This window comes from Neoarius graeffei, chromosome 2 (assembly GCF_027579695.1).
Source record: "Neoarius graeffei isolate fNeoGra1 chromosome 2, fNeoGra1.pri, whole genome shotgun sequence".
Lineage (NCBI taxonomy): Eukaryota > Metazoa > Chordata > Actinopteri > Siluriformes > Ariidae > Neoarius > Neoarius graeffei.
The window spans coordinates 79,854,665-79,882,380 of NC_083570.1; the positions used below are offsets into that span (position 1 = coordinate 79,854,665).

Consider the following 27,716-nt stretch of genomic DNA (forward strand, 5'->3'; position numbering starts at 1 on the left):
TCTGGTATTGCGCAAGGTAAAAAAATTGCACAAAATATGACCGATATTTGACCAAAGTTTAATATAAAATAGGAGAATTACATTGATCTTGCTCCTGAATTTACCCGTGATATGCACTTTAAAAACTCCTTTGTCCCTCACGACATCAGACTGTACAACTCCTCTCGGGGGGGGTTACAGGAGGACAGAGGATGGGAAGGAGCAGTAGCCTAGCCTGACAAAAGCAATACTGGACAATGTGCAATATAAATGTGCAATATAATGTGCATTACCTCTCCTGCTAGATACAGGGCTTTCCACTAAGGCTCATACTAGCCAGCCATGACAAATAAGTAGCCAGCCGGGGGGGTAGTAAACACAAAATAAACTCCTGTGCACGCAGTTCCCAGGATTAAATGTATTTTCCACAGACCATTTATTTATTCACTTTACTCAAATACAAAGTAAAATGGCAGTAAATCATCTTTCTTTTCTTGCGTTCGACTGACAAACTGAGGTTGCAGGTCATTATAACCTGTTGAATAACAGTCAGAGTGACAAAAATATAACCTAAAGTGTACAAATAAAAATACTCTGAAATAAAAGTTAAATATCATTCAACAAAAGTCCAGAATGCTACCAGCACTTCAGAATACATTTAAATAGTTTTATCCCCATTTCCGTCTTAATCATCTTCACTATCACTATCTTCCCATTCAGGATCAGGATCCATGCCCAGCTCAAAAAGGGCCCTACTGAGATTCTCCCTGGTGCTTGCCACACCTTCTCCCTCAACCTGGACATTTTTGTCCATTAAGCCTTCCTCTTCATCTTCTTTCTCCTCAGTGAGGTTGACTTGGATTCCGGTGCTGATGAGTGTTGGCATGCTGACCTCAGCATAATCTTTACCCCCAACTCTGGGAAGAGTTTTGAGAGATGGGAGGTTCCTGGTGTGTTTCTGTCTCCCACTCAAAGTAGGAGAGCATTATTCAAAAACCGTTCATATTATTATTATTATTATTATTATTATTATTATTATTATTATTATTATTAGCCTAAGGGCCTCTGCATGCTCTTGCGACAAGGCTTTCGCAGATAGCTTTTCACAGACAGTTGTAATTTATTGTTGAGCGGGGAGTAATAGGCGTGCGCGATGTTATTCACCGCCACAACGCAAGGGGGCGCGAAATCGCTAGGAGTAGTTGGTGGATGTGGTTAGTGGAGTGTTTATCCTCCGGTTACTTATAATGCCTAGAACTGGAGTCGTATAGATGTCCGTACTTCTTCACTTCCTTGATCAACCGCTCTTCGTGCTGCTCCATCTTCGCTCGTGTTTTTTAAAATGGCGGTCGTGAAAACAAACCAAACCGGGAAAGTAGGGAAGCGGAAGTGCGTGTACAGCGGATGTAGAGTGGACCAATCAGAGCCCTCTTGTCTGCGACGCTGTCTGCGAGGCTTCTGCGGTGGTCACAATTTTTGGGAGGTGCGCGCAGAGCGTCTGCGAAGGTGGGGAGGCTACACAGACGCCATCTGCGACGCCATCTGCGAGGACTGCGATGTCAGCATAAATTGGCCTTAAGTATGCCTGCGTAATAGACAAGCTATATTAATTTCTCAGACATTTGCTCTATTATCACATCACACATCACATTATCTCTAGCCGCTTTATCCTTCTACAGGGTCGCAGGCAAGCTGGAGCCTATCCCAGCTGACTACGGGCGAAAGGCGGGGTACACCCTGGACAAGTCGCCAGGTCATCACAGGGCTGACACATAGACACAGACAACCATTCACACTCACACCTACGGTCAATTTAGAGTCACCAGTTAACCTAACCTGCATGTCTTTGGACTGTGGGGGAAACCGGAGCACCCGGAGGAAACCCACGCGGACACGGGGAGAACATGCAAACTCCGCACAGAAAGGCCCTCGCCGGCCCCGGGGCTCGAACCCAGGACCTTCTTGCTGTGAGGCGACAGCGCTAACCACTACACCACCGTGCCGCCCCCTGCTCTATTATTATTATTATTATTATTATTATTACTACAACGTATTGCATCTTTTTTATTCATTAGTGTATGCCAGACGCTAATGCACCAATGAAAACTGATTTGCGCACCGAAAATAATCAGTAATAGGCTATACAAGCTCACATATTGCATCATGAGGCGTTCCTGGCTTGTAAATCTCTTATTTTCGGTGCATGACACATTCACGCAACTGAGCATGCTATGAATTAACAACGACAACGGTCTGCAGTGGGGCTACACAATTAAACACTCAGCGAACATTTCTCCATTTGTGTATGAAAATACACTCCAACGACTCAGTTTGGTTTCATTTACAACCAACGGTGTCTTTTGATGCCAGCACGTAATTGAACGAGAGAAGACTGGTTTACCGGAGACAAAATAAGCGTTCTCTCTGCTTCTGTTCCCTCCGACAGCCCCGACACACTACTGCCTCCGCCGAGTGCGCGCGCACACCGCATGTCGGGGCCGCGGATGAGTTACTCTCCCTTGATCAACGAAGTCTGCGGGGAATTTGTGGTTATTATCAGTACAAACAGCGTGAATCACAACTTAAATGAGTGCGGTTCAGTTTGACATTATTGTCAGTCCGTTAGATAAACATTTAATTTTATTAAAATCGAAAATTAATATTTAGAGCCTGTGGGCTACAAAAATAATAGTCATTAAAGTAGCCGGCTGGACTTAATTGTGTAGTCGGCAGCCGGCGCTTGTGGGAAGCCCTGAGATATTCCCCCCTTTTTTCTCTTTCCATATTTTATTTTTTACATTTGTATATGTTAATACTTAATTTATCTAGAAGTTTTTCTCTTTTTTCTATTTTCTGTTTATTCAGTAATGATGCTGCTGAAACTTTAATTTCCCTGAGGGAACCCTCCCAAAGGGATCAATAAAGTTTTATCTAATCTAATATGGCCGGCGAGGGCCTTTCTGTGTGGAGTTTGCATGTTCTCCCCGTGTCCGCGTGGGTTTCCTCCGGGTGCTCCGGTTTCCCCCACAGTCCAAAGACATGCAGGTTAGGCTAATTGGTGACTCTAAATTGACCGTAGGTGTGAATGTGAGTGTGAATGGTTGTCTGTGTCTATGTGTCAGCCCTGTGATGACCTGGCGACTTGTCCAGGGTGTACCCCGTCTCTCACCCATAGTCAGCTGGGATAGGCTCCAGCTTGCCTGCAACCCTGTGGAACAGGATAAGCGGCTAGAGATAATGGATGGATGGATGAATCAAAAAAGGATTTACAATACGGAAATGTCCAACTTCTGAAAAGTACGTTCATTTATACACTCAATACTTGGTTGGGGTGCCTTTGCCATGAATTACTGCATCAATGCGGCGTGGCATGGAGGTGATCAGCCTGTGGCACTGCTGAAGTGTTACTGAAGCTCAGGTTGCTTTGATGGCGGCCTTCAGCTCGTCTGTATTTTTGGGTCGGGTGTTTCTCATCTTCCTCTTGACAATACCTCATAGATTCTCTATGGGGTTCACGTCAGGCGAGTTGGCTGGCCAATCAAGCACAGTAATATCAAGGTCAGCAAAACATTTGGTAGTAGTTTGGCACTGTAGGCAGGTGCTAAGTCCTGCTGGAAAAGGAAATCAGCATCTCCATAAAGCTCGGCAGCATGAAGTGCTCTAAAATCTCCTGGTAGATGGCTGCATTAACTATGGACTTGATAAAACATAGTGGACCAACACCAGCAGATGACATGGCACCCCAAATTATCACAGACTGCAGAAACTTACTGGACTTCAAACACCTTGAATTAGTGGGTGGCACGGTGGTGTAGTGGTTAGCACTGTTGCCTCACAGCAAGAAGGTTCTGGGTTTGAGCCCAGTGGCCGGTGGGGGCCTTTCTGTGTGGAGTTTGCATGTTCTCCCTGTGTCCGTGTGGGTTTCCTCCGGGTGCTCCAGTTTCCACTACAGTTCAAAGACATGCAGTTAGGTTAACATGGGGCGGCCTTGGTCTGAAGTGCCCTTGAGCAAGTTATCTAACCCCTGACTGCTCCCCGGGCCCTGTCGTGTGGCTCCCCACTGCTCTGGGTGTGTGTGCGTGCGTGGGTTAAATGCAGAGGATGAATCTCACTGTGCTTGAAATGTGCATGTGACAAAGGTTTCTTCTTCTTCTTCTTTGCCTCTCCACTCTTCCTCCAGACTCTAGGACCTTGATTTCCAAATGAAATGCAAAATTTACTTTCATCTGAAAAGAGGACTTTAGACCACTGAGCAACAGTCCAGTTCTTTCTCTCTTTAGCCCAGGTAAGATGCTAATGACAATGTTTCTAGTTCAGGAGTAGCTTGATATTGGGAATGCGACAGTTGTAGCCCCTTTCCTGAAGACGTCTGTGTGTGGTGGCTCTTGATGCACTAACTGCAGTCTCAGTCCACTCCTTGTGAAGCTCTCCCAAGTTCTTGAATTGACTTTTCTTGACAATCCTCTCAAGGCTGCAGTCATTCCTGTTGCTTGTGCACCTTTTCCAGCCAGCCTTTTCAGCAGTGACCTTCTCTGGCTTACCCTCCTTGTGGAGGGTGTCGATGATCGTCTTCTGGACAACTGTCAAGTCAGCAGTCTTCCCTATGATTGTGGTTGCGTGTACTGAACTAGACTGAGAGATACACGGTATTTATACTGTTTTACTTAAACATGAAATGAAATATTCTAATATTTTGAGGGTTTTTTGCGCAGTAGGCATAATTATCAAAATTGAAATAGTAAAATGCTTGAAACATTTTAGTTTACATGTAATGAGTCTAGAATATATTACATTTTCACTTTCTTAAGTAACTGATGGAAAATATTGAAGTTTTTCATGATATTCTAATTGTTTGAGATGCATTAATACAGTGGATACCTTGATCTTCAGTAACCGTTTTATCCTGGTCAGGGTCATGTTGCATCCAGAGTCTGTTCTGGGAACACTGGGCGTGAGATGGAAATACACCCCTTGATGGGACACCAGTTCATTGCAAAACATCATACACACACGTGCATGCATTCATGCAATTATTCAACACCCAGGGGCAAGGTAAAATAGCCAATCCGCATACTGGCATGTTTCTGGGAAGGGGGAGGAAACCTTTACTATAGTTACAATTCTTTATTTCTGTTCATACATCAGTATAGTTAATTTGCCTTATTAAACTACTCCACATCATAACAGCCCATGTACATAGATAGACCATGCAGATATTGCTTACATTTAAAAAACCCCACCACCCCAACCACTCACCCATTTGGCTTGCAAAACATTCTGCAAGAAAACGGTAGTACAGTTTAAACGTGCACAATAAATGAATACATAAAGCTACAGTACATATGATTTTTTTCCTTTTGCTAAAAATGAAAAATATATTATTCAGTCAGGGGACAAAAATTATATATTCCTAACCTCCTGTGAGTCACCCTGACAGTCATGTCCGAGTACTCCACCGTAAGGTATTAGGCAGAGACCCGTCCACCCGTAAATTTGACGGGCAATTGCCGATTTCAACGGGCAAGTATACACACAGACGGATACTGAAACGGACGATAATGCCGAAAATTTTCGCACATGAATACTCCCACATGTCATCCGATAAATCCAGTTATGTTCCGCCCACACACGGACTGGCCATCGGGAGTAGCGGGAGTTTTCCCGGTGGGCTGGTGGTTCAGCGTGGGCCGGCGGAGAAAAAAAAAAAAAAACAGTTGCGCGCTGGCCTTTAATATGATAAGCAATGTTAACAGTTTCTTTAACAAACTGTTAACATTGCTTATTACAGTTGCGCGCTGGCCTTTAATATGATAAGCAATGTTAACAGTTTGTTAAAGAAACTGTTAACATTGCTTATCATATTAAAGGCCAGCGCGCAACTGTTTTTTTTTTTTTTTTTCTCCGCTGGCCCACACTGAACCACCGGCCCACTGGGAAAACTCCCGCTACTCCCGATGGCCAGTCCGTGTGTGGTTCCGCCATCATTTACAAATCGTAAGAAACACAGTTTAATACGAAAAATACTGAAAACTTGAAATGAAAAATCAGAATATTTCATCGTTTCCGCCATTTTGGCCCGCACTGAATCTTGTAACATGCGGACTGAATAAATCGCGAATTCTGATTGGTCGAAAATTGCCAAACACCCTGCGTTGTAGTTTCCTCTTTCTTGGCGGGAGAACCGCATTTTTTTTTTGCTGACTCACTCTTTTGGATCAAGATGAATCCCAACAAACGCCCCAAATTGAATGTGACAAAAACTGATTCGTTTTTCCACAAAAAGACAGAAAAGGTATGTGTGATACATTGATTAACAAGGGGGTTTCATTGGGGTATGGTAAAATAGAATACTGTTGGTTTTTTTTTTTTATTAAATACTGTAACTAGATCAAAAGATTATATACAATTCATTGTTGTTTATTTTCTTTTCACTTTTGTTACCAAATCAAACACCATACATACATCTGATACATTCAGGAGTGAAACTGAAAAAAATACAAAGTAAAAATATGCAATATTTCTGATCAAAAATTACACGCCATTTCACCCTGAAAATGTCCTAGAATGCAGGAAATGAAGTCTAAATTTCAAAAATTTTCTGGGGGGGCATGCCCCCAGACCCCCCTAGAGGGACTTCGCACCTGCGGCGCTCGTCTTCGCACCTGCGGCGCTTATCAGGATTATATAAAATATTATTTTTGACTGGTAAATTTCTTTTTCTGCCTAATACCCTACTCCACCGTCAGCACTGTGTCAAGAATGGAGGTTCGAATTTGAAAGGAAATTTGTGCAAATTTACCGTATATCAGCTTAGATATGTCAAATATTATCACGCCTGTACTTCATGCACAAAAATAGTCAGAGTACCTGGTAATAGAATGGAGCCAACAGCCAATCAGGAAAGAGTATGAGAATGTAAACCAAGCAATTATTAAATCATTTAAATACTTGGTTATATTGGATGAGAGTGAGTCGTCTGGAGTGTCTTTTTGCCTTTGTTGTCTAATCTGTGTTTATTGGTCAGTGTTTTGGCTCGTACCTAAAGCGTCTAACAAGCTGGAGAACAAAGTACTGTACACAGATTAAATAATAGAATACAGATGGGGTAATAAAAAGACACATCGGAAATGATCAGACAGGATAGTTTTGTCCTCTACACTCTATTTTAGCTAGCTAGCTTGGGTTAATGAGCTAGTTCATGTGTATTGGCCTTGGAGGTACACCACGCCATTGCTGATGAAGTCGGATAGACAGCAGCACACTGTGAGCTTAGAGCGGAGCAACCAAGAGGTTCTCAGTTTGCACCTACGACTTACTGTAGTAACTGTAACAGTCACACTGATGTGTACAATATAGTTATTTTATTCTCATAATACTTCTGTACAACTGAGGAGAAGACGGCGTTTAATTATATCCTCAGAGTTATGAACTCTTTGGGCATGTCCTAAGCTGAATACTACCATACACCTTTACTGTTATTACTAATTAGCATCACTGTTCTGTGAGTATTATGCAGATTGGGATGCAGCTTTGAATTCTTTCTGAATGTGTGTACAAAATCCAGGTTGCAAAATACACAAGTAGCTTGCAGTAACACTTTAATTGCAAATGAATATGTATTACATATTACTCTACACATATGAACCTAAGCATCGTGTCTTTTTTTCCTGTTGTTAATCTCTTCTACAGAATTTGGCATGAAGGATGACCTGCGTAAGATGGAGGTGGCGGGGGTATCCAGCCGGGAGCTTTATGTCAAACGTAAGAATGCTCTTATTGCCATATACTTAAAATCAAAGTAGCGAACCTCTGATGCATCAGATTTAAACAACTGGCCTGCTTTCATTTGCGAAATTAAATGAATTCATTTCAAAATTATTTTAACCTGAGAAGTTAGAACCCTTTCAGAAATCAACTAATATATTATTGTTTGTTAGAGGGATTATATGCATCTGTACTATTCTGGTGATAATGACCTGACAAACTATATATTGTACAGCAATACTGTAATCTGAGTTTTGGTCTTCTACATATAAAGTTAAAATGTCTAAGGTTTAGAATATATTAGATTTGGTTTTAAGTCATAGACATTTGTGTAATCAACCTGAGTGCATGATGTAGTTTGCATGCTGCATTCACCTTGTAGACTTTTTGCTTCTTCTTCTTCTTCTTCTTGTAAGCTTTCAGCTTCGTCTAGACTACGTAGAATTGCTTGCTGCTTGCACTCGTCTCTTAATGGCCTTCTGCTGTGCTCTAATGTTCATGCTGCAGTGTCCACACCTAATGCCCCCCTAAATATATCAACGCAGACTGTCCTTGGGCATGTATGATTAAGGCCTACTTTACTGTGTAATATTCTGGGGAGGATTTGTGTTTGGCTGTGTTCACATATCTTTATACCCAATGTCTGTATATTGCATCATTTCACTGTTCTGAGAAATCCCATTTACTTAAACCTAAGGACCATGTTCAATTCTGTCAGTAAACTAAACAAACTCTAGCCCTGTGACTAGCCTCTGGTCTGATGAGCTTCCGTCACCGAAATAGTTTACATAATACCTGAGATTGGACAAGCTACAACAGAGGATCTGCAACAGGACCTGGTTCAGTTTTTGTAAACGCAATATGCTGAATGATGACCCGATTTTGTAAGTTTATTGGCTCTGCTACTTGTATATAAAATTTATTTATTTTTCTAGATTGGTTTGCTGAAATACTTTTGTGTGCATTTGGACCACAGTCCGACAGACTGTGACCCCTGTATTAAAGTGCATATCACGGGTAAATTCAGGCGCAAGAGGAATGTAATTCTCCTATTTTATATTAAACTTTGGTCAAATATCTGTAACATTCTGCATTCTCTGCAATTTTTTGACCTTGCGCAATACCCACGGATGTGAAATCTCCGCGTTTCCGCGGAAATCCGCGTTTTTCAAATTGCCTTTCCGCGTAAAAAAATCGTTTTCCGCGTTTTCTAAAATTAAAAAATAAATAAATAATAATATTCGGTAAAGTCTGGCGCGAAACTTTTCCGGATTTTACTAAGCGGAAGTGACGAAAGCTCCTTACAGCGATCTGATCATTATCGCTGTGTGGAGAGGAGTCGCTATTCTACATGCACTGCTACAAGTATGAATGAAAATGGCGGCGTTGTCTGTGAAGTCCGATGTCACGAAAATAGATTCTGGCATTGAAAATAAGTGGCGTTGGGACTGGTTAGAGCGCAAAGCTCCCGATGGAAGTGTTTTTAGTTTGGTTTTTGAAAAACTCAACAAGAAAGGAATCGCACGTTGCAAATTGTGTTGCTGTGAACTGAACTACGGACGGCGTGGATTTGTGACTCTCAGTGGACACGTGAAAAGCGAAAAACACAGGAGTCGAGTTGAGATTCAGAAGACTAACTATGCATTGCCAGGTAGACATCAATAATAATAATAAATAATAATAATAATAATAATAATGTTTTATCCTACGTATTAAAAACATTACCTTCACTGTTACTTTTTGAATGAAATTTTTAGTTCTCTGAAAATAATGTGATAATTCCAATCTAATTTATCACTAGCACATTTAATATTTACAGATACATTTGAACAATGATTAGGTTTAATCTGAAATTATATTGCAAGTATAAACTTCACAGAAAGTGTGGAATTTTATTTAGCCATTAATTTTTCAGGTGTTAGGTCTGATTGAAGAGAGTAAGTACATGTACTATGAACTGGTGGCAGGGTTTAAATTTTATTGCTAGTTATGTAAGGCCACATAAAATTATATTCTTGTTCCTCATAATCATTACAGCCCGAACCAAAAAAAAATTGACCCACCATAAACATTTTTTTTTTTTTACACTGGTAATTTAGCGTCATGCCTCTGAAACCAGAGTCTGCTCCAACCATTCCAATTTTTCGTGTTTTATTCCCCACATAGCAGAAAAATAAAACAAAATAAAATAAAAATAAAATAAGCCCGTCCTACCCAGTTACTGTTAGAAAATTGTAAAGACTTAAATATGATGGATTTAACTGCACAAATGCAGGAACTTTAATGAAATTGTTTGAAAATATTCCAAATTTTTTTGGTGGAGCATACATCCAAACCTAACACCAGCTTGAAACTTGACTTTCTGCAGGTGTATTATGTTAGAAATTTTACATTTTATGTGCTTAAAATGTCACCATTTTAAGTCCTTTTTACAAAAATTTTCGTGGGCGAGACCCCCCAGACCCCCACCAATGGGAGGGTGCACCCTCCCATACCCTCCCCACGACAACTTCGTTGTCGTGACGACCCCTTCGGGATCGTCTGTTGAGCCTAAAAATTTTCCTCTTTTTTTTAAATTTGTCACTCACATCCCTGAATACCAGAAAAATTCAGTTGAAATCAAGCCATTTGAGGCGAATTGGTCCGCCTCTGAAAAAACTTGGCATTTGGATTTCCCGGCAAACATTGATTTTCGTGACGTCACGTGCGGGACGCCTCCCTCTGAATCCTACGTCAGCGCTGGTTTGTTTGAGAAAACAGCCTGGTGGTTTTCTGCAAATTTCTTCAACGTTATCATGTAATTCTTAAAATGGTTAACAGATGTATCGTAGGAGGGTGTAGCAGCACCAATCTTGATGGGATTAATACTCATCGTTTTCCAAAAGACCAGACAATGAGAGAAATGGGAGCGCTTGGTCTACACAGGCTGTGCACTGAATCTGTGCAAGCTTGTGCAGCCTGCTGGCGCTTCCGCAGGTGATGTCATGAATCTGGCTCCAGACTCCCTTGGGATTTTTCCAGACGCGCTTTATTTATTTATTTTTTTGCTGTAGACAGATGGCCTTGTGCAAAATTACCCTTCTGGATGAGTGTGTAAAGGGACATTCTTTCATATAAAAAAAACATGAAATTGGTCCAGAATACGCACTTTAAGGTGTCCGTGCTTCACTATGCCCACACAACTAACTTCAGTTAATCTACCAGTCAGTTCATTCAGGTTTAGAGATGAATTTCCAAATGCTTTTGAAAACATTCTACAGTAATATTTCACATAAACATCAGTTGCCCTTAGACTGCTATTATAAGTGCATTTTAAGGAAAATGGTTTTCTTTTCTCAGTACAGTGAATTAGGGTTGCAAAATTCCTGGGAATTTTCAGAGTGGAAAATTTCCATGGAAATTTTGGGAATGAACAGGAATTTTGGGGAACTTTCGGGAATTTTCAAAACCAACTTTACTTAAAAATTGATCCAAAAAAATAAGGTCCTTTTATTCAGGTTAGGATATTTCTCTGGGTCTCTGTTCTGTTCAGAAGAACATACAAGCAAAAACAAGCATGTAACTAATTAACCAACTGAGAAAATTAATAACCACCAAATGTTTTACAAAAACAATACGGGTTTTCCCTGGTACATGTATAATGAATTAAACAATAACCTTAGACTTTGTGAGAGCTTCTCTTCAAAAGCAACTTCAACTCTACTTATGATTTTGAAGACTGGTTCCTGTAACTTTTTTGTTTACTAATTACACTTCAACAGCTTGAATTCCTTTTTCATTTTGCAACTGGTTTGTAAACCATATCCTGTCAAGTAATTTGCTAGCAAATTATCAGATTTGAAGTAATGATTAGGGTATACAATGCTATTAAAACAATGACGTTAAACAGCTGTGCTCCAGATTCAAAGGAAAAAGTGGCACTAATATATTTTACAAGCAGCAAAACTTATTTCAAGACTACTAGTCATTAGAAATTTTAAATTTTTTTAATATTCCTTGTTATTTTATGATGTGATACCTTTGTGATTAAATCTGTAGACAAGTCTTCAAGTTCTGTAAAATTTTGTAATAAAAATGGTCAAAATTTGAGTTTTTGCAAGATTTTTAGAAATCACTACTTGTTATGCAATGAGTTAGATTTCCAGTTAATTCTTACCAAAGGGTACTGTTATTATGTTAACTGTTATTATATTTAGCATCTTGGAATTTCCCACAAAATGTAAGAGTGGCAAGATGCTTTGAAGAAAAATCCCTAATTGAGATTGAGATTTTTCACTGAAAAATCTGAATATAATACTAATATTGAAAAACTAAGTCTTTTATTAATTGGCCTTTAGCAATATGTCCTTTTCTTAATTAGCACAAAACAGTACATAATTGAAAGGCTTAACATGGGTTTTAATTTGTTTTTCTGGGTGATGAAATGTTTTAAAATGTTTAAAACTTAATAAATGCCCAAATTGAAAATTCCCGGAAACTTTCCACCCCTTTGCAACCCTACAGTGAATCATGTAATAGTCTGTTTTATTCTATCCACATTTACTGGATATGAGCAATAGTGTGCTCTGATTGATAGCCTAGTAGTAGAGTAGCCAATCAGCTCATATACCATGAGAAGAGAAAAACAAAATGGCGGCGCATGTTGCTGAACCAACTGAGGATGAAATAAAAACTCTACTCGAAAACAAACCCCTCCAAAAATACAAAAAAGCAACAAAATATGGAATAAAAATATCATTTTTTCCAAGAATTATTATTATTATTATTATTATTATTATAGCATTTTTCACAAACTGCTCCTGTCATTTCACAGCTTTGTTTACATTCTAAGCGGAAATGATTTTGTCGGACGTTTTGTATACAGTTTTTTTATTTATCAAATTTGCAAAAAATAAAAATGCTCTGTTTCTCAAAATCCAGTGAATGTGGGTAGAATAAAACAGTTATTCCACTCAATCTCATCGAACATGGCGTATAGCCAACTCTGTGCTACATGCCTCGTCGGCTATCAGCTCATGTACGACTCAATTTCGTGGAATAACTGTTAAGTAATCACATGTGCACTGCAGGTGTAAAACCTAAATATAACCATAATTAAAATAAAACAAATATTAAAATATTTTAATTGCTTTGTGCTTGTCATTTTCATCTCCTGTATTAAAGAGGCATGCTTTATCCAGTATCCTGTTTCTTTTTGACCCTTTTAGAACACACACAAATTTGTGTGTGATGTATAACACATGCACAGTGCATTTTGCATCAGTGGTCAGCTTCTCTTTTTGCCTCTTGCCTTTCCTGTCCTCCTCTGGTTGATCCACTTGTCCAGGTGTGAACCCGAGGGTGAAGTCGGGGCGTTTTATGAAGCTCCTGCCTGATTATGAGCACATGGACTACTGGGACGTGTACAAACGCTGTATGTACTGCTAGGTGTGCGTACTGAATGTGGTGGTTCATCAGGATGCACTTTGGTAGAAAGTGATCTTGTCGAGGCTGCCCTTTGCTGCTGTTTGGTGTCTGTTTGGTTGAGAGTTACAAGCTGTGGGGGAAAGGGTTGATGTTCTGTCAGTAGAAAGGAGCACTTTTTGCCTGGTGTGTGATACCACTTTGTGTCCTGCATGTGTGGGGAAATGACACACTGGTCTGCAGAACCTAACCTGATGGAATGGTGAGAAATGGTTCTTTTAGTAATAACTCCTGCTTGTATCCACACTGCCTATGTCCTGAGTGAAAATTAACAGGTTAATAGTGGCTATTTTCAAAGTCCTCTAACTGAATTACAACCCTGATTCCAAAAAAGTTGGGACAAAGTACAAATTGTAAATAAAAAAGGAATTCAATTATGTGGAAGTTTCAAAATTCCATATTTTATTCAGAATAGAACATAGATGACATATCAAATGTTTAAACTGAGAAAATGTATCATTTAAAGAGAAAAATTAGGTGATTTTTAAATTTCATGACAACAACACATCTCAAAGTTGGGACAAGGCCATGTTTACCACTGTGAGACATCCCCTTTTCTCTTTACAACAGTCTGTAAACGTCTGGGGACTGAGGAGACAAGTTGCTCAAGTTTAGGGATAGGAATGTTAACCCATTCTTGTCTAATGTAGGATTCTAGTTGCTCGACTGTCTTAGGTCTTTTTTGTCGTATCTTCCATTTTATGATGTGCCAAATGTTTTCAATGGGTGAAAGATGTGGACTGCAGGCTGGCCAGTTCAGTACCCGGACCCTTCTTCTACGCAGCCATGATGCTGTAATTGATGCAGTATGTGGTTTGGCATTGCCATGTTGGAAAATGCAAGGTCTTCCCTGAAAGAGGCGTCGTCTGGATGGGAGCATACGTTGCTCTAGAACCTGGATATACCTTTCAGCATTGATGGTGTCTTTCCAGATGTGTAAGCTGCCCATGCCACATGCAGTAATGCAACCCCATACCATCAGAGATGCAGGCTTCTGAACTGAGTGCTGATAACAACTTGGGTCGTCCTTCTCCTCTTTAGTCCGAATGACACAGCGTCCCTGATTTCCATAAAGAACTTCAAATTTTGATTCGTCTGACCACAGGACAGTTTTCCACTTTGCCACAGTCCATTTTAAATGAGCCTTGGCCCAGAGAAGACGTCTGCGCTTCTAGATCATGTTTAGATACGGCTTCATCTTTGAACTATAGAGTTTTAGCTGGCAACGGCGGATGGCACAGTGAATTGTGTTCACAGATAATGTTCTCTGGAAATATTCCTGAGCCCATTTTGTGATTTCCAATACAGAAGCATGCCTGTATGTGATGCAGTGCCGTCTAAGGGCCCGAAGATCACGGGCACCCAGTATGGTTTTCCGGCCTTGACCCTTACGCACAGAGATTCTTCCAGATTCTCTGAATCTTTTGATGATATTATGCACTGTAGATGATGATATGTTCAAACTCTTTGCAATTTTACACTGTCGAACTCCTTTCTGATATTGCTCCACTATTTGTCGGCGCAGAATTAGGGGGATTGGTGATCCTCTTCCCATCTTTACTTCTGAGAGCCGCTGCCACTCCAAGATGCTCTTTTTATACCCAGTCATGTTAATGACCTATTGCCAATTGACCTAATGAGTTGCAATTTGGTCCTCCAGCTGTTCCTTTTTTGTACCTTTAACTTTTCCAGCCTCTTATTGCCCCTGTCCCAACTTTTTTGAGATGTGTTGCTGTCATGAAATTTCAAATGAGCCAATATTTGGTATGAAATTTCAAAATGTCTCACTTTCGACATTTGATATGTTGTCTATGTTCTATTGTGAATACAATATCAGTTTTTGAGATTTGTAAATTATTGCATTCCGTTTTTATTTACAATTTGTACTTTGTCCCAACTTTTTTGGAATCGGGGTTGTAAATGGTTATTTCTGTCATTTGCAGTAACAAATCTCCGGATGCACACACTGTACTGAGACAGAGCACCGGTAGCTATAGCACCATGCTTGATTGCCCTGCATTAATTTTTTTTTTCCCTTTTTAAGCTGCATTGATTTGTTGCTCTTACACGACGTGGCACTCCTCTTTGTGAGTTGTATTAGGTTGTATCTTGCTTTTGTGTTCTAGTGCTCCATCCATACAGATACATTTTGGGTCTCTGGCAGCCAGACATAGGCCCCTATGGAGGTCTGCTAAATGTAGTGGTAAGTCTCCTCACTGTCATATGAATGCACTTAACATTTAATCACCCACCTCCTATTTTTATATCGTTTGTATCTTACTGTGGAATAATTTCAGTCATGAAGCAGCTGTGTTCTGTAATTGGCCTGGCTAGGTGGACGGATTGTTCATCATTGGCTGGATGTATCTGCCGCCCCACGATCCACGTGTAGAGGATCCCATGCGGCGGCGTCCTCTTTTCCGCATCCACATGTGGGAACGTAACAAAGCCACAGTGGAGTGCATGTACGGCCACAAGGGGCCTCACAAAGGGGACATTCAGGTTAGATTACCTTATATTCAACAGCAGTGCAAGTTCCACTTTTTTTTTCTTTTTCTTTTTAACTGCTATTCTAAAGACAGAGTAGGCAGTGTAGTGATGCGACTTGTGCTTGTGGGTTGCAGACAGTAAAAAAAGATGAGTTCTCTACCAAGTGCAACCAAACAGATCATCATCGAATGCCAGGAGGAAGACAGGAGGTAGGGGACAAACCAGCCATACAAATGGATATTTTTAACTGTTAAAAGGAGTAAAAATATTCAAGGATTATGGCTTAAATAATTTCCTTTAAATTGTTAGTTTGAAGGATGGTGGGCTTTTAGGCCATGAAGAGAAAAGTTAAATTGTGCGCGTGCATGTGTGTACACTTTGCAGGAGTTCCGTACATGGTTGGAAGAGGAATGGGGACGGACGCTCGAGGATATTTTTCATGAACACATGCAGGAGTTGATTCTCATGAAGTTTATCTACACCAGCCAGTATGAGTAAGTGTGCTATGTAGTAATCGTCAACTGAAATATCAGCTCGATCATAACAATTAATTTTCACGTACCAGTAGCACTTTGTGTTTCTTTGACCTGGTTTAAGTAGCAAAACAAGCAATTAGTCATCCCCAAACATTTATTATGGTAAAGAATTACTATCGAACAGCTCAATATTGAACTATAATATTGACTTTTTATAATTATTTTTCTCCCATAACAGTAATAGAATACAATAAGGTGGGGTTTTTTTGTTTGTTTTTTGAGGCACAAAAATAGTATAATCTCAGAGTAAAATATTTTAACATGTACTGCATTTAAATATTTTTTCTTTACATATCAACACTTTAAAAAAAAAATAATAAAAAAACTTTGCAAGATTTCAAGTTAATCATCTGTCACCCCTTTTCCACCAATATCAGTTCCAGGGCTGGTTCGGGGCCAGTGCTTAGTTTGGAACCGGGGCCAGTGCTGGTGCTGGTTCACAACTCGTTCAGCTTGCGAACTAGCTGAGAACCAGTTTGCTTTTCCATAGTTTGGGGTGCTAAAGGGAGCCACGTCATTACGTCACTGTATACGTCAGTTACGTTGCTGCGTTTGCATAAACCTTGGCGCGAACATCGAAGCAACAACAACATGGAGAAGAAGAAGCAGCAACAACAACAATAATGGATGACTGCTGCTTTACTGCATCCATGATATCTCGTCGCTTATTTAAAAATGGCGCCCTCTCGCAGTCTTGCTATTGTTGTTGGTCTTAACAACTCCGCCCCCCTGCTGACGTAAGCAGTTCTTTCCTCTGGCCCAGCAAAGAGCTGGTGCTACCCTGGAACTGGTTTTTCTGGCCCAGAGCCAGTTCTTTGTCAGTGGAAACAGAAAACCCGGTTCCAAACTAAGCACTGGCCCCGAACCAGCCCTGGAACTGATTTGGTGGAAAAGGGGTATGTTTCTTTTGGAGCCTGATCTAGACCAACGCAATATCTGTCCCAGACATGAACAGCCAACATTTCATTCATTCTGCTTTGCTCAAAACATTTATTCTGCTATCTTTTCCCATTGACTTTTGGTTTTTGTTTCCTGTTGTGGCTTTGCTTCATTTGTTCATGCCTTTGTAGGATTGTATTACACAAATATAAAATAAAACGGTCGCCTTGACTTTGAGATGCACTCCAGGGTAAACAGTATGAACTAGAACTGCTGTGACTGACTGTGCTACTGTAGTGGAATAATTTATTGGCTACCTTGAATGGATTCGTATTTGGGCAATAAGGGCAAAACATTTGTGTGGGGGTGGGGTCCACAAAGGAGGCACCTTATGACCTTTTAGCCTCTGGCAATTGCTTATATGGTCTAATGCAGTGATTCCCAACCACTGTGCCTCGGCACATTAGTGTGCCGTGAGAGATCATCAGGTGTACCATGGGAAATTATCCAATTTCACTTAATTGTTCTGAAAATAATTATTTATTTACTACAAATAATTTGTCTTCGTTTGTCTATGCCAGCGATGTATAGTGACAGGCAGAACAATTAAATACTCTTCCACTAGATGGCAGCAGGTAGCTAATTAACCTGTGTATTTACCTGTTGCCATTCAAACAATAGAATTAGTAATGCTTCAGGTGTGACAGCGGTGATGGCGATGGATAAATATTTGAAAAGAAAAGTACACAATCCAAACTGGGTCCTGGAGAAAATTCTGACCCAGATGAAGGCCCTAGTATGAGTAGAGGTCAGAAGAAATCAAAAAAGGTGATTTTCCGCAACCTATCTGTGCGAGCTGGGCTTTTCAAGTGTGACTGCTATAAAAACTAAAAAAGGAGAGTGACTTAGAGCTGTTGAGGAAGATCTTCATGTGTGCCTTTCTTCAATTCCTGCGAGTATATCAGCTTTGTGTTCAACTAAACAGGCCCAGGTTTCACACTAAGTAAATTGTGAGTAAATTGAGACTAGATGATCATTATTTATATATATATTTTTGTGACATTTTTTTTTTTGGTGGTGTGCGATGGGATTTTTCGAATGTAAAATATGTGCTGTGGCTCAAGAAAGGTTGGGAAACACTGGTCTAATGAACAAGCAGTTTTGTATAGGAGTAATTTAAAGATGAGTAAAAGGAATAGCATGCATGGTATGATCTCCTTAAAGCACTGAGTACTCAGATACGGCAGAGGAAAAGTTTCACCAGACAAATTTCCTCGATACTTTTGTTGAAGAAATCACTTCATTTCGTCATATTTTGAGCAAAGCACTGAATTATTAGTTAAAGTTTAGTTTTCAGAAAAAAGCAACCACATAATTAACAAACAAATATTGTTAAATGATAAGTCAGTATGATGTATGACAAAGCACATTTATAAGAACTATATCTGTATAGGACCGTTACCTGTCAATTTAAAAAAAATAATAATAATATTCTGCCCAGTCTTTAAAAGAATGTATATTCATATGTATACTTTTTAAGTTTTCATCAGCAAACTTGGCACAAGCATAAGGTTTTTCACATGTTGTTATTATTTTAAATAAAAACAGGACTACTAAATCCAAATATATTAGCTTGTACTGATTTAAAGAATGTGTACTTACTGTATATTAGGTGTCTAAAGGGTATTTACTGGAATACATATATGTTATTTACCAGCTGGGAGGTCTGTATCGTTAAATACCGTGACCGAGGTCTTGGAAGTACTAACTGAGACCCTCTGGGTCGAGGTCAGTATTCAAGGCCGAGGTCACGATATTTCACCATACGGACCGACCTTAAGCTGGTAAATAATATATATATTTTTTTCTTTACCAATTTTTAACAGAAAACGAGAGCGCCCGAAAGGGAAAACCAAGCTGAGCCGCCATTTTGAATCCTCATTCACGGCTGTAATGCTAATGGCTTCCTCCTTGGTATACAAGTGCACTTCCATGGCAGGAAAAAAACTACATTTTACCGCCTATGTAGTCACCTATTTATACAAATAGGAGTCATTCAGGATTCAGCCATGTTTTTGCTCGGCGTTAGCAAGTTACAGGTTTTTAGCTTTCTCCTGAAATGTTTTCTTTTATTTCTTCTTCCTCAGGGTAGTAAAACTCACTTTAGCTGTGAACACTGTCGTTATCGCTATCCATGCTGTAAAATTAATGCTATTCTCCTGAGAAATGCTGGCAAAAAATTTATAAGATTTTTGATAATCTTATAAATAAATCTTATTAAAAAAAGGTAAATGTTGACAAAAAATTCTATTATGTTTGTTGTTGTGAACGAGCAAGTCGCCAGAGGTCCATAACCGGGGTCCGTATCGTAGGATACGGACCTGCTCGCCAGCCAATCAGAGCGCAGGATTTGATGGAAACCGCACTGCGAAAAAATAAACAATTATTTGCCGTAGACAAAGTGAATATCAGGGATGAGAATTTTCCGCCGATTGGCGGATTTCCGACTTTTTCAGACCAAAATGATTGTTTTTGAGATCGATGTAAATCCGTTGAGAAATTTTCGGGGGGGGGGTGTATGGTTAACTATCTGTGGTCACCTTATAACATCTTGATTCTTGGTAGGCTCTGGGTTAACACACTCGAGTCTTTCGACATGTTGTAATTAACATTCACTTTTGCGACAATGTTCGACTTATTTGTGGTAGAATTTTCGGGAAATCCCATCGCGTGCAGTGTATAAGCACGAGCACGCATGCTCTCCACGCGTGGCTTGCAATTGCCGTTCACCGACCCGTACACGCTGACGATACGCATTGGTAACATCAGAAAGACACGTATTCAGGCAGGATATTTTAGCATATTGTCAATGGCAAAAGTCCTAGATAAGAAAGAAGAGGATCGAGCGAGGGAGATTGATAAAGGTGCAGGAATAAAGAACTGTTTTCGATGGGCTTGGTTAGAAAGAACACTGAATGTCGAGATCAACAAGTAGACTGTCACAACGAAGCTTGGTGATCACATACGGAAAATAGACGTCCCAGGAAAAGTACTTTGCTCATTGTGTTCTGACATGATAAACTACGCTAGTAGAGGGGCAAGGACTATCGAACTTCACATATACACCAAAAAACACAAAGGTAGGTCGAAATTATTTTGGCTGTTCAATGATTCATTATATTTACAATGTATATCGCACGAATCAATGCCATGGTGTGTGTGTGTGTGTGTATATATATATATATATATATATATATATATATATATATATATATATATATATATATCTCACATCACGGGCGATTGCTCTAAGACACCGAGGGAGGCTCAGCCTCCTCTAAAAATGACGAACATCGTGTAGGATGAATTGCGCTAGGCTTATGTTATAGCTGACCTTATAACATTGCTATTTCAGATCCAGAATCATAGAAATATATGTGCTCAACCCAACTACAGTGCGAAATTATTCTGTTATAACTTTCCTATGTTTGGCTCCCCAAGGTCAGTGCTTATGGCTATTCCAGAACACTCTGCTGTTACTGCTGAGGTTCCTGACAAAGAGCTGCTTTCAATAATGATCAATTTTTAAACAACATGCCACAATTTTAAAATATAAAATGTTAAAATATACCCCCCCAACACCACCATCATGTATATTGGACAGTAGGCTAATGGGCCAAAAGAACCTGTTATTTCACAGTTTGTGACCCTGCCAACAATCAGCCAGATCAGAGGCAGGAATATGGGCAAAATTGATGTTTTTTCTTTTAAAATCTGGAAATATCGTAACCGACCAGCCTCCCCTGTTTGAAAGACTACCAGCCGCCACTGATATATATATAAAAATGTGTGTGTGTGTGTATTTGTGTCATAAGTGTGTATCTTTTATAAATGGGGTTAGCTTATCTAATGTAGCATGTTGGGGAGAATCGTAGTATCATATCTATATTTCTGATAAAATTTTAGGTATGATACTGTGTATAACTCTCCTACTTATTGCTCATTTCATAGGGGGAATTGCTGGCATGTGCCGCGCGGGAGCATCTGCCCAAATTTTTTTAGGCCAAGATGAACTTCTAGTTTTTGATTTTAAAAATGCCAATTGTACATGCCTGTTCTTTAATTCAAAATCACCATCTTGACCATATGTCAGTTGACCATTACACAACATCCTGTCCAGATAAAACCTAGTTAGTACACACAACATTTGAAAGGTAAGTGATAAGTGATGTTGAATGTTTCCTGCTTAATATGCAAGACCTCCTGCTACCATGATAACATCAGAAGAAAGCTTAAGAGAATTATATTATAGAACTTTTTTCTGGTTTGCACTTCATTTTAAAGGATTATTCAAAGACATGAACAGCAAAAATGCAGGAATATAATACTGTAGAGCTCGTTTATATTAAAAGGTGCATTGATTTTTTTTAAATCATCAAATGTGAATTGATTAAAAACAAGTCTATTGTACCATATTAATCATTTTCACCTGGTAGTCCACCCAGAAGGGGAATTTATTTCCAAATAAATTGCAACTTTTTGCTGATAAAATTAATGGTTTTGGGGTAAAAAAATAGCCAAATATCATTAGCTCCCGCTCCCTGGGCCCACACCGGGGCTCTGCCCCTGGGCCCCGCTGGGTGCCTGCGCCCAGCTTTTTTCAGACTTTTTAAATATTTTTCATTCTCATCCCTGGAATATTGGTGAAATAATAACCAAGACAAAGTCGAGGTTATTATTCACTGAGCCTGAGGTGGATAATTGTTTTAGTATAAATACACAGGTGACTTTTTTTTTTTAAATTTAATTGTATTTTAAAAAATCGTTGATTTTTCAAACTTCAAAAGTGGCATGCAAATGTAATAGCGCAGCGCAGGCTTGCGTCACTTATCTATGCCAACTCACATAAATTACTTTGTTTTGAAACATAAAATAAATCCCAATTCCACCTTACTTTTGAATAGCTTTAGACCAAACTTCATAGCATCTTTAGTGTTTTTAGGAACAGAATTCTCATCTCCCCTCATCTCATTATCTCTAGCCGCTTTATCCTGTTCTACAGGGTCGCAGGCAAGCTGGAGCCTATCCCAGCTGACTACGGGCGAAAGGCGGGGTAAACCCTGGACAAGTCTCCAGGTCAGCACAGGGCAGGAACAGAATTTTCTTTCATAATTTGTAATTCTTCAATCGCTTCACCATAAGTGAGGGTCGCATTTTGCCAAGTCGCTTGAGGTGATTATTGAGAAATAGTCAGAATTTCTCAACTAATCAGTACACATGATTTTTCTATAATCGCTTCCGTATTCAATTAAAAGACTGGGGACTAGTCTAGAAAAATCGCAGTATAAAATGTTTTTTCTTTCAAAAAAGCAGTACAGTACAAAAATACTACTTCATTTGCTTTATAGAGTGTGTGAGGGGCGGCACGGTGGTGTAGTGGCTAGCGCTGTCACCTCACAGCAAGAAGGTCCGGGTTCGAGCCCCGTGGCCAGCGAGGGCCTTTCTGTGTGGAGTTTGCATGTTGTCCGCGTGGGTTTCCTCCGGGTGCTCCGGTTTCCCCCACAGTCCAAAGACATGCAGGTTAGGTTAACTGGTGACTCTAAATTGAGCGTAGGTGTGAATGTGAGTGTGGATGGTTGTCTGTGTCTATGTGTCAGCCCTGTGATGACCTGGCGACTTGTCCAGGGTGTACCCCGCTTTTCGCCCGTAGTCAGCTGGGATAGGCTCCAGCTTGCCTGCGACCCTGTAGAACAGGATAAAGCGGCTAGAGATAATGAGATGAGATGAGTGTGTGAGTTTAGCATTTCATGTGTTTACAGTAATTGCCTGACCTATCGGCGGATCTACTTGCCCCCGTGCCTCCCTTCAGACCTTCTGCAGCCGGGCCTCTTTAAAGGTACATACGGCAGCCACGGCCTGGAGATCATTATGCTGAGCTTCCACGGCTCTCGGGCCAAAGCCACTAAACTTACAGTGAGTCGCTGTGCTTTATCACTCTAGTTCTGTAGATTTACTCATCGAAAGTCTCTTTCTTTAATTTATTCTAACGTTTGGGTCATTTAGATTTGGCTTCAGTTTTATTTAAGATGCTTTAATCATAGTGTTCCAGCATGAACCCCAGCTCTGTTCAGTATAGGGGGCTGCAACAATTTTCTGTATTATGTAGATTTCTTGAGCAGCATGTGGGCACATTAAACCATGGTTTTCCATGTGACTATCACGATGCGGAAAAAGGTGAGGCATCACTAATGTCTCTCGAGCTCAGTTGTAGCTGCTGGTACACTTTGATCCTGAGAGCAGTAAGGATCGAAACCGTGAAAGGTGATACAAGTATGCCGAAGCATCTATGACAGTGTAATTTGGAATTTAATTAGGCACTGTATAGTGTGGTGTACTATGGAAGTGAAAGTTTGACTCCTCACTGTTTGCTTCTCAGGGTGACCCTAATGTCCCAGCGGGTCAGCTGACCTTAGACATAGACTTGAGTCGGCCAGTGCAGCTGCCTGACTTGGAGCACCAGCGAAACATCGAGGAGCTTTCTCGCTTGGTAATGGGAGTACACGAAGAGATTCAGAGGGGTGCGCTGGGTATAGATGCCCCCACCGTGGGTAACTGTGGTGCTTCAGGGGCAGAAAGTTGTGATGCTGCCTCTGGATCTGGAGCTGAGGATGCAGGGAGTGCTGGAGCTTCAAGCAGTCAGGGTGAACCTCAGCCGTTTGTCCTGCCTTTAGGGGTCATGGCCCGCAATGAGGTGTACCCACGAACATGCAAGATGTGGTAAGTAGCAATATGTGACTTGGATCTCGGTTAGGCATTTGTACAGCTTTTAAACCTACAGCGAGGTTCAGGGTTGTATCTCAAATTGTCCTGGGATAGAAACTATTATTTAAGATAAGTTTTGATGACCTCATGTTTATTCCATGATCTAAGCAAAGCTTAAGTTCTAGTAAAGCTGAAAAAAGCTCATTATCTACTGTAGGTGAGCCTCAGTTTTGTGAGCCAATAGAAAACCATGCCTGCTAGGATTTCTGTCATTTGACAAAAAGATGGGCACGTGGAGATGAGAGTCTGGCATTAATTTCTGAATGTGTTTCAGTTTCTACGGAACAGGTCTGATCGCGGGTCATGGCTTCACGAGTCCGGAGCGCACCCCTGGCCTGTTCGTCCTATTTGACGATGACCGCTTCGGGTTCATCTGGCTAGAGCTCAAGTCTTTCAGCCTGTACAGCCGCTTAACAGACAAGCTGGAACATGCTCAGGCCCCCAGCATGGAGCGCTTTGAGTCCATGCTTCGCAACATGCAGTCCTGGACATCCTGATAGGCAGCCTTTTCAGCCGATTTACGCTCATTTAGCCGAAAAGTCTTCCTGAACAAGTCTTTTATCACAAATCTAAAGTCTTTTTGCATAAGTTCTAGGAACATTTAATCTTTATTTTAAATCCCTACTGATCATGTTTAAAGATGTTTGATGGATTTTTTTTTTTTTTAATGGAAGTTGCTGAGATTCCAATCGAATACGAGCGATTGTATGTCACCACTCTGCCATCTTGAAACCGCCATGTTTAATGCAGCCTGTATGTTGGTCATAGGGTGGCCATTTCCATAACACCAAAAAGGAGGATGCTTTGCAAAATTCAGTGAAGCCAAGACAAAAACAGAAAAATAATCCCAAACCCATAACACAGAATGAGACTCTGGTGCACTTACCATGAATGATGTTTGACACTTTTGGCTTTTGTCAAGTTTCAAGTTTATTTTTTATAGCGCTTTTAGCAATAGACATTGTCGCAAAGCAGCTTTACAGAATTTAATGACTTTAAACATGAATTAATTTGATCCCTAATCTATCCCCAGTGAGCAAGCCTGTTGTCACCCCTTTTTGCAATGGATGAGTCTGTGCAGATCTCTTGGTCAACTTTTACTCCACAGTCAACACTCCTGTTTGACTGTATGATAAACTTTACAAAGATCCACAGCGGAGATCTTGTCATTTTAGGTGATGAAGCTTCACGGAAATATGATGCGTGAAGAGGCAGGCACCTGTGCTCTGACTGTTGTCTTTGTGCTTGTCTGTGCAGCATGTCGCTCGATTGCGCCTTTCCTTTTGCTGCTTGCGTCTGCATCGCAACAACACAGCATACAGTAAGCACGGAAGTCATCCTTTCTGCTTTTTGTGATGAATTTGATGATCTTTTATCCATTCAAGATGAAACGAAGTTTCTCTTTTAAGCATTTTTGCTACATTACAAGTAGGCTACCGGTAGACGTAGGCTAAACTGGGTCTGTAGCTGGCCAAACCGTCTCTGACCTGACACGATGTGACCTCAAGCCACATGACTAATTTGGTTATGTTCAGCTCTTGACCACTGAAATTTCAAATATTTATTTGATCTAAATCTTCATCTAAAGATTTGTTAGATCAAAAGTCTTTACGGAGTCTGTAATTCGTATTAATACCATTTACTCATTCTTTCTCTAATGGCATATTATAGAGATGATCTCAAAAGGAGGACAAATGAGCATCCGGCTCAAAGCTGCGCCAGTACACAGATATGTTAAGCTTAAAAGAAAAGAAAACCTATTTTTAAAATAGTTATGAAGATAGATTATGATATAAACTAATGATTCATGTGAATAATTGAAAATAAGGAGCTCACACAACTAAAATATCCATCTCCAAAAGTCAAGTTTCTATGCAGAATGGACGATTTCATGGATGCCGCCATTGAAAATATTTTAACCAATCAGAAAATCCCCCTGATGGTTTCCGGCAATGTTCTGACGTCATTTGAACGCAAGCCAGAAGCTCTGCATAGCGAGTAAGACTTGAAGCTGCACCTGGCTGGAGATTATTTCATTAAAAGTTTATCTGAAAAAAAAACTGAAAGTCCATTTCTTTAACAAAAAAAGTGGAGGGGGAAGATAATACTGATGTCGCTGATAAACAGCAAGGGAATAGTGAACAGCTGATGTACTCCTACATGACTGAATGGGGGAAGGCAACTTTTTATATTTATATCCCCGGTACAAGTAGTGCTGCCGTGACAGCCTCGTTCTGCAGACTGTAACCTTGCTAGACAACCTACAAACAGATCTGCATATAATCTGACTTACTGAAATCTGTCCAAGAGGCAAGTGCGTGAGGTTTTTTTTTTTTTTTTTTTACACGTTCCTGGCAGCATAAGCACTCGTTAGCACGCTTAGCATGCTCTGGATTCATTCATGAAAAACTTCAAGACGCCACCAGGCCAGCCTACCATAATTACTGTAGTAGACTGTCCAACCCCTGCGGCAACGCAGAAAGAGGGTAAACAAGCACTGCTTTACTATACAGGATTCATGTGACTATTACCTGAGGATGCAACAATGGCAGAAGTGAAAAAACTAGCCTGCATAAACCCCCAAAGTACAAAAAGGTAAGAAGGTAATGGATAAATGCCATTTGCCGCACAGGGACAGACCTCTCATGGGCTGAATGGAACAGTTCTTCGGGTGCAAAAACAGCACATTCGCAGCTTGTGTGCTCGGAACATTTTGAAGAAAATTGTTTCATTCAAACAACTCATCTGTGAAGATTCTCAGTCATCCAGGTCATGGTAAACTGTGGGTGGTAAAAGAGAGCAACTGGACTTGCTTGAAGATTCTTGAAGACGTTTCACCTCTCATCCGAAAGGCTTCTTCAGTTCAGAAGAAGCCTTTCGGATGAGAGGTGAAACGTCTTCGAGAATCTTCAAGCAAGTCCAGTTGCTCTCTTTTACCACCCACAGTTTACTCAAACAACTCGGATTCAGCGGGCATTAGGAATACCGTACAAGCCAGCGATGAATCCAGATGCGGTTCCCACAATCTTCGGCCAAAAAGCGGACAAGACAAACGAGACAACATGGTCAGTAATCCGCAAAAGAGAAGTTCAGAGGGTAAGAAAACTCGATAAATATTGTTCACTTGTGTGTAACTAATTGATAGGGTAGTGTTCGTTTATCATGATCGTCATCGTTATTCGTGTCATTGTCCGAAATACTTGAGGAAATCGGTGAAGAAATGTCGCTGGCGCTACGGTCCATTTTGTCGAATATAGCCGTGTATTGTAAGTGATGTCACACTTTACGTAAACCATTCGGAGTTCTTTTAGGTCTACAGGAATTTGTTTGTGGAATAGCCGACCTCGATCACTGCAATCTAGTCAAACACGTGATCATTTTAAGAAACAGGTGAAACAGTTTTTATGGAGTAAATTCCAAACCCAGTTTTATGATGTGTATGTATAACTAATTTTTAATCATTTTGGTGCCGTTTCCATAATCTAGTTGTACTCTGTGATAATTACAGTTAGCATATCTTTTGTTTATGACTTTCATCATTGTTTATACAATTTTGTCAATTTATTATTGTCTCTTATATTTTGTTTCCTGCTGTCATCAAGAGGACCACATTTGGAAATAAGTGTAATTTATACTTTGTGTTGTCCTCGGTAGTTGGACTGCCTACTATGGTAATTACGGTAGGCTAGCCTGGTTACATCTTGATGAGGAAGTTTTTCATGAATGAGTTGAGAGCATGCTAAGCGTGCTAATGAGTAGTATAACACAGTTTCAGCCTCGTTT

At 40.3% G+C, this 27,716-nt stretch overlaps 1 protein-coding gene across 4 annotated transcripts in view; it reads left to right on the forward strand.

The window, feature by feature from the left end:
- The window catches only part of fbxo31 (F-box protein 31), a 30,715-nt gene extending 3,990 nt beyond the window's left edge, over positions 1-26,725 (forward strand). Inside the window, exons 1-10 of one of the 4 annotated variants that reach the window (XM_060915018.1) lie at positions 4,475-4,625; positions 4,891-5,031; positions 7,669-7,740; positions 15,333-15,409; positions 15,541-15,708; positions 15,831-15,905; positions 16,081-16,190; positions 22,931-23,084; positions 23,548-23,888; positions 24,208-26,725. In XM_060915018.1, the coding sequence (XP_060771001.1) occupies positions 5,004-5,031; positions 7,669-7,740; positions 15,333-15,409; positions 15,541-15,708; positions 15,831-15,905; positions 16,081-16,190; positions 22,931-23,084; positions 23,548-23,888; positions 24,208-24,430 (1,248 nt within the window). In that variant the 5' untranslated portion in view covers positions 4,475-4,625; positions 4,891-5,003 and the 3' untranslated portion in view covers positions 24,431-26,725. Of the gene's footprint in view, positions 1-4,474; positions 4,626-4,836; positions 5,032-7,668; positions 7,741-13,069; positions 13,157-15,332; positions 15,410-15,540; positions 15,709-15,830; positions 15,906-16,080; positions 16,191-22,930; positions 23,085-23,547; positions 23,889-24,207 lie in introns of those variants that run through there. The other 3 variants (XM_060915020.1, XM_060915019.1, XM_060915017.1) reach the window with 3 other exon arrangements.
- Positions 26,726-27,716: the final 991 nt, after the last annotated feature.